Source organism: Peromyscus leucopus, chromosome 12 (genome assembly GCF_004664715.2).
Source record: "Peromyscus leucopus breed LL Stock chromosome 12, UCI_PerLeu_2.1, whole genome shotgun sequence".
In the NCBI taxonomy this organism is placed as follows: Eukaryota; Metazoa; Chordata; class Mammalia; order Rodentia; family Cricetidae; genus Peromyscus; species Peromyscus leucopus.
Window position 1 is genome coordinate 6983174 of NC_051073.1, and position 7787 is coordinate 6990960.

General features: G+C 42.4%; 1 protein-coding gene across 3 annotated transcripts in view; it reads left to right on the forward strand.

Annotated features, from left to right (window-relative positions):
- The window catches only part of Cryzl1 (crystallin zeta like 1), a 42446-nt gene extending 35136 nt beyond the window's left edge, over nucleotides 1-7310 (forward strand). For 2 of the 3 annotated variants that reach the window (XM_028877101.2, XM_037209644.1), the window contains 5 exons: nucleotides 1030-1128; nucleotides 2075-2193; nucleotides 3152-3257; nucleotides 4664-4709; nucleotides 6706-7306. In XM_028877101.2, coding sequence (XP_028732934.1) covers nucleotides 1030-1128; nucleotides 2075-2193; nucleotides 3152-3257; nucleotides 4664-4709; nucleotides 6706-6805 — 470 coding nt within the window. In that variant the 3' untranslated portion in view covers nucleotides 6806-7306. Of the gene's footprint in view, nucleotides 1-1029; nucleotides 1129-2074; nucleotides 2194-3151; nucleotides 3258-4663; nucleotides 4710-6705 lie in introns of all 3 variants that reach the window. The other variant, XM_028877100.1, reaches the window with a different exon arrangement.
- Nucleotides 7311-7787: the final 477 nt, after the last annotated feature.

The following is a 7787-nucleotide window of genomic DNA, read 5'->3' on the forward strand; positions in this document are numbered from 1 at the left end:
CAGCCTTGAGGTGTCTGCCACGGGTGCTGGGAAGCTGCGGCGGCGCTCAGGTGCGCTGCGAGAGCAGCGAGAGCTCTTAGCTTGTGAGCCCCCCAGCCCCGCCCCTGCACCCCAGCCTGTCCTCCTGGCCCCTCTCTCCATTTTTGCCCCATCTCCCCACCAAAAGTCATAGATTGCTGCTAGACTAAGCCTCTCACCTGAACAGCTCCAAAAGACATTTCCTCAACAATATGGTAAAAACCAAAATGAAATATAACTATATCTTCATTGCTTCAAATTCTAAGAAACTTTTTTCAATTCTCTGTATAGTTCTGTTGTACTCTTAACAGAATTCGTTTTTCTATTGCTGTAATTGTTTTAAGAGTTAAGGACATCACTCAGTTGTAGACTGATTTCTTGTCATCCATAAGGTCAGGGTTTGCCCACACCCCTCACCCAGCACCACACACACACAAAGTATGTGTGGGTCTGTATATTTAGTTAATGCAGCCAACTAAAAGTAGCGTGGTTCCCTAACTCTGCCCAAACCAGTCACATTCCTTTTCCTTACTTTCACGACTGTTCTCCATGTTGGGGAGCTAGAGAAGGATGGGAGAGGGCGGGTTTCCACGATTAAAGACGGATTAAATGACTTCTGAAAGATGAGTCCCACAGTGTACAATGACACAGCTCTGGATACTGGGGAATCTCAAGAAGCTTAAGAAACTGACTGCTCTCACTGGCGCCCTGAGGTGTGTGCTGGGCCTGGGCCTCTGCGCTCAGGTTCCCAGGTCTGGCCATCTGGCCTGTGTTCATGGACAGCTGACCTCTGTCAGCAGAGCAGCCTTGGGTCAAAATGTACCCTTGTTCATTTTACTGACTATGCCGACCTCTCCCTGACACTGGTCCTTATCAGTCAATACTGAATTTCTTGAGAAAGAAATTAAGCAGAATTGACATTTTCCTTTAAATTTAATAACTGTTGAAACTATTTCAGAAAATAGACACTGGCTTTTCTTTTCCCTTCCTCCTGATTCCTTTCCTTGACAGCCCGAGTGATTGATGTGTCTAATGGGAAAGTCCATGTTGCTGAAAGCTGTTTGGAGGAAACAGGTGGCCTGGGAGTAGATATTGTCATAGATGCAGGAGGTGGGTACCTATGCCATGAGCAGCCTGTGTGATGTTTTTAATTGCATAAATTGCAGAAAGAGTATAACTGGAACTAATTATTACTGCATTCATAAAATCAGACGTCTCATTTAAGGGTTTGTTTTTAATTAAGAACTCATCTATTTAAAGTGTAACTCCTTCACTTGATTCCCATCATCAACGCTGTCCTCTGGAAGAGGGAGCATGCATTTTAAGCCTTAGGCACTGAAGCTTGAAGAGCAAAAGATGCGTATCTGTAAGAAGCCTGTCACCGTCATCAGTGTACTCCCTTGGTCCCCAGTATACACACTGCCCAGCACTTCACAGCCACTTACACTGTGTGGCTGCCCTCGCTGGTGGGGGAAAACAAGTTCCTACCGTTCACTTTCTCGAACTTTTTAAGTTCAATTTGCATTTAACGGGTCCATTTCACACCTGATCTGTGCACATTTAGGTGGCACCACTGCTCCTGAAGTTTTGTACAAAACTTCGGTTTGTATTTTATTGTGAGTACAGCTACAGCCATCGTGTGTGTTCCTTTCTGATCTGTTCTCTGGGATCTGAAACTGACTCATAGAAATCACCAGTGGAAGTGAGCAGTGTACTTTGGTGTGGTCACTTTCCAAATGTGTGCTTCAGCGCTGTGACTCAGTATTTTAAAGAGAGCAGTTCGTCCACAGTATTAAGCTACGGTTGTTAGAATTAGCATGAGATATAGTGTTGCAGTACATTACCTTGCTTGCTTCCAAATCAAAATTTATTTTGTTTGCATTTCATTTTAATTAAGTCTAGAGTACATTTTGGTGTAGCTTAAAGTTAACTAAGTTTGCCTTTTATTAAGAAAATTATTTCTTGCTGTATAAAAAAAGACTGATATGCAAAATAAATTTTGTCAGATTTTTATAAAATATACCTTTTCTCTCTTTCTTAACTATTCATTTATAAGTGAGATTATATAGTAAAGATGATGAACCAGCTGTAAAATTACAACTACCACATAAGCATGACATCATCACACTTCTTGGTGTTGGAGGCCATTGGGTAACAACAGAAGAAAACCTTCAGGTATTATCAGAAATAATAAAGCCTTGCTATTAACCAAGTGCAGTCATTAGCAAAGAACAGTATAAGTTCTAATTACCCCCTGTGTTTAAAGGAATGTAGTCTCTTTTCTATGTTAACTACAGACTGGCCATTCTATTCTACTCTATCTATTCATTCTATTCTATCGGGCAGGGAAGTCCATGCAGTTAGAATGAATTATAATTGTATTTAGATTGTATTTCAAATTACACTTTTATCTGTGTGTACATATGTATGTGCAAGGGAAGCCAGAGATAAACATCTGGTATCTCCCGCTCTCATTCTCCACCTTATCTTTTGAGAGGTCTCTCATTGAGCCTGGAGTTTGCTAGTTTGGCTAGACTGGCTGGCATCAGGCCCAGATCTCTTCCCATTGTGTCTCCAGCAATGGGATTACAGATGTGCATGCTGCACCCAGCCTTTTGCATGGGTACTGGTGTTGTGTAACTTGAGTCATCTCTCAGACCCTAAAAATTTGCTTTCTAGTAACTTAGCAATTATAATATTTATAAATAATATTATCATAATTTCATATTACTATATATGTGTATAGGTTAATTTCCTCCCAAGCGTCTATTTTTTAACAGAATTCTTAATTGAATATATATATCATAATACTACAATCTAATATACCAGTCTAGACTTCCCAACATACAAAGGTGACCGACAGTCGCCAGAACCACCTGTAGAAACCTGTCATATACATAACTCTGCCATTTTCTCCCTGAGAGTCCACACCGGCCCGGCATCTGCCTTGTCCTAGTTATTTCATCGTGACATAGGGAGGGAAATGGAACAGTTAGTAAACAGCTGTTAGAGCGTGGAGCTCAGTGTGGGGCTTTCTACAATGATGGATTTGCATTAAAGGTTTTCTGCTTCAAGCACCTTCATGCTGTTCAACTTAATAGAAGCTGTTTTGTCTTTGTTTCTTCTGTCAAAGTTGGACCCTCCAGATAGCCACTGCCTTTTCCTCAAGGGAGCAACGGTGGCTTTCCTTAATGATGAAGTCTGGAACTTGTCAAATGCACAACAGGGAAAATATCTTTATATCCTTTTTCTACTGATTTGAATTGCTAGCTTGCAATTTGCCTTGCACTCTACTCATGAACTCTTTCAGTGAAACCCTAAGAAGTTACAATTAGCTGTGAGCTTTCCTTGAGCATGTCTGGCAGAGGGACAGGATCTTACATTCATTTAAGCAGTAAATCTATGAGGCATGACTAAAGTCGCTCCATTTCACAGGTGAAAAGACTGTCAGGAGGGTACAGGCAGAAGAGACAGAATCACACCCTGGGGTCTAATTCCTTCTGAAAGTGGGGGGGGGTAATGAGACAGGTAGAATATTTTCCTTTTTTTAAACCTGGTATTGCATGGTACTTTAAGGGGTAGCATGCTTAACTCCTAAGGTGGTACCATTGTATAAAATATTCCAAAATGTTTACAGTTGAATTTTACAAGTTCCAGTACTGGGAAATTTATTTTTTAGATTTATTTTTTGCCTAATGTGTGTATGTCTGAATATGGGTTTATGCCTGCATGATGTCTGTGCACATGGTGCCCAAGGAAACCAGGGGACAGGCCCCCTGAAACTCAAGTGACACACACTTGTGAGCTGCCACGAGAGTGCTGGGAACTGAACCCGGGTCCTCTGCAAATACAGCGAGTGATCTTACCTATAAGCCATCTCTCCAGACCTTCATGTTTCTTTTTATTTTTCTCCATATGGATATAATTTTGATTGCTTAGGGGTCCAGGGGGATCGAGTCCATAAGAGCTGGGAGGCATGGCTTGGCAGCAGGGCAGGAACCTGGGTTAACACAGTTTATCTACCCGTGGGAAGCCGAGAGAGCAGGAAGCAGGGATGAGGCCATAATCCATCAAAGCCCACTTCCTGTGAAGTACTTCCTTCCAATACTTCCAGAATACAGCCATCTGGGGACCAAGTCTTCAAGTACATGAGCCAATGGGGGACGTTTTTCATTCAAACTAACACAAGTACATATTTCTTAGCTTTTTTTTCCATATTTTTTTGAAGTAAATGAATTTATGCAAACAAATTGAACCTGATATCAACCAAATTAATTGATAAAAGTTTACTTCCTGTAAGAGATGTAAGTGCTGAATGCCATGCATAACGCCTAAGTGAGAACCATGCATGACTCCATGAACTGTTGCTTAATCTCGGTCACTGCTTATGTGCCAGTCCGTGCTATCAACACTTGTCTTTAGAAGGTTCTGCTCTGTCACACCTTAGCTCTCAACCGTTCACTCCTCTGTTTTAGAGGGGATTGACAGTTTCTAGTTGCTGGAATACCACTTTGAATTTGAAAGTACAAAATTTTTTTTAAAAGAAAAACAAAAGTGACCAGGCCAGCATCTTGTGTTTACTGAATGGCTTATTTAGTCCTCTTTCTATTAAGTTACCACCTTAACAACCCTTCCTTCCAGTTACGCATCTTAAGAGACGTGATGGAGAAGTTATCGGCTGGTATTTTCAGGTATGCAAAAAAAAAAAAAAACCAAAAAAACCTAAATCATTGTTATTGTTCTGTTCTCAAGGAAAAGTGGGCGTGTTTTTATTCCAGTTTTGTTTTTTTGTTTTTCTTTTTGTTTTTTGTTTTGTTTTTGTTTGTTTTTTTCCAGAGCTGAGGACCGAACCCAGGGCCTTATGCTTGCTAGGAAAGCAGTCTGCCACTGAGCTAAATCCCCAACCACCCCCTGTAGCTAGAGTTTTCCGCCTTGCCCACAGTCAGGACAAATCTCTGTCACCCGCCAGTCCCACAGCCGCTCAGACCCAACCAAGTAAACACAGAGACTTATATTGCTTACAAACTGTATGGCCGTGGCAGGCTTCTTGCTAACTGTGCTTATAGCTTAAATTAGTCCACTTCCATAAATCTATACCTTGCCAGGTGGCTGGTGGCTTACTGGCATCTTCACATGCTGCTGGTCATGGCGGCGGCGGCTGGAGTGTCTTTTGCCTTCCTGTTCTTTTATTTCTCCTCTCTGTTAGTCCCGCCTATACATCCTGCCTAGCCACGACCAATCAGGTTTTATTTATTGACCAATCAGAGCAACTTGACATACAGACCATCCCCCAACACAGCCAAGACACCATCTCAGACACCTGCACTCAGGCCCATGGTCCTAATCATCCTCTATGCAGACCTGCTGGGTAACGCCACAAAGAACCCAAGAAGGGCTCCCACAGGACATACAGAACATCCCACAGCAACCCCCCTCCTTTTTTTTTTTTTTTTTTTTTTTGTTTTCTTGAGACGGGGTTTCTCTGTGTAGCTTTGCGCCTTTTCCTGGAACTCACTTTGGAGACCAGGCTGGCCTCGAACTCACAGAGATGCTCCTGCCTCTGCCTCCCAAGTGCTGGGATTAAAGGCGTGTGCCACCACCGCCCGGCTTTTATTCCAGTTTTATAGTATACCTAGTACCTCTTTTTATTCACTTTAGATAAATAGCTGTTCTTTCAGATACATATCTCAAAATGTACCTGGTTGTACACCAATGAGTATACCCACAGATTTTTTATTTTATTTTATTTCTTGTGCATTGGTATGAGGGTGTCAGATCCCCTGGGACTGGTGTTACAGACAGTTGTGAGTTGCTGTGTGGATGCTGGGAATTGAACCAAGGTCCTCTGGAAGAACAACCAGTGCTCTTAACTGCTGAGCCATCTCTCCAGCCTTCCCACAGATTTTTTTATCTTGTGCCTTTTCTCTCCTCAACTTATTCTGTATCTCACCTTTCCCTTTCCTTCATCTCTCTTGCCAGAGAATTTGAAATAATTCATAGCTTGACAAGAGGAAAAAAGTACCATGTTGGTTTAGATTGGGTTTTGGTATGAAGTAAACAGATAGAGTGGTATATTTTTCTTTCAAAACTTAAACCCTTTTAGCCCAATGTTGTGGAACATACCTGTATTCACAGCCCTGGAGGGCTAAGGCAGGGATGATCATGAGTCCTAGGCCATACTGTGCTATCTAAGAAGACCAACCCTGTCTTTAAAGAAAAAAAAGAGCCAGGCATGGTGGCACATGCCTTTAATGCCAGCACTTGAGAGACAGAAGCAGGCAGATTTCTGTGAGTTCAATGGCCAGCCTGATCTACAGAGTGAGTTTCAGGTCTGGAAACACACACACACACACACACACACACACACACACACACACACACAAGAAAGAAAATTACTACTTCTTTAAAACCATAAAAATATTAATGGATGAGTTTGTAATTTTGTTTGGATTTTAATTTTCATTTAGTTATTTATTTTGATAGGTGAATAGCTCAGGCTGATCTGGAACTCACAGATTCACCTGCCTTTGCCTCTCCAGTGATGGACTAAAGGAATGTGCCACTACCAAGCTGTTTGGATTATTTAGATGAATACCATCAAACTGTAACCAAATGTGTGACCTGCTGCATGTGTATTCCACTCATCTGTGCCTGTGCCTGACATTTCTAATCCTTCTTCCTCCTCAGACCGCTACTTGATGAGACCATTCCACTGTATGAGGCAAAAGCTTCCATGGAAATTGTTCAGAAAAATCAAGAAAGAAAAAAGCAAGTTGTTCAATTTTAATTTTCTTTCCCAGACCTCAGTTGGATATACCCATACAAGTATATGAAGCCAGTTTTCTTTGGAAATTGTTGAGACAAATCAAGGAAGATCAAACAAGTTTTTCTATTTTTAAGCCTGTTTTCCTGCCATAATAAGATACTTGGTTATTCGACATATTTGAAAAATACTTGCAAAATTAATGTGCAAAAAAAAAATCCCGATTTTTTTTTTTTTTAGCCTCTGAAGGGGATATTCTAAAAACCTTTTTTTTGTTATTGCATCTATACATTTGCCTCTGCTATAAAATTCTTTCCATAAAGAAAACTGCTTTCAGCAAAAGCCACACTATTCTATCAATACATCCGTCACAAGCTTTTGCTATTCCATGAAAACATTATTTGATTTTGTTTCAACTCCATTCTCAACACCTTCCTTAACAAGCCTCTGCTGTCATTATTTTAGCATTTGAGTGTATTTCCGATTTCAAGGTAATCCATTGGCATTTAAAATTTTCTAAAAATATTCATCCACTCTGAATTTCTCCAGTATCCTACAGTACCAGGTCCTTTAATAGTGGCACAGCATTGGCATAGAGGGCTGGGGTGGCCGGGCACTGGAGACAGGGATGGAAGAGTTGGCCTGAGCCTAGCTTGAAGCTTGAGCATTGTTCTGGGGGTGCCCTCTTGAGCACCCCCTCTCTCAGAATGACCTTGCTGCTTCTCTGAGAAAGTAGCTGCCCACCACCCAGTGTGCAAGGTTTGCTTTGCACTCAGGCTCCCCACCCGGGGCTGACCCTGCCCTCACTGCAGACTAAAGTAGTATTGATTCGTTTCCATGCCCTTCGGGGATGCGCGCTAGTGACGTTTTCTCGGCGACGCCCCGCCTCGCAGCAGAACCGCTGAAGGAGCGCCCCGGGGCTGCACGCGCCGGCCGGAAGCGGCTACCGAGCAAGCTGTTGGGAGGGGCGGGGGCGGCCAGGCGCGCATGCTCTGGCGGGGCGGGG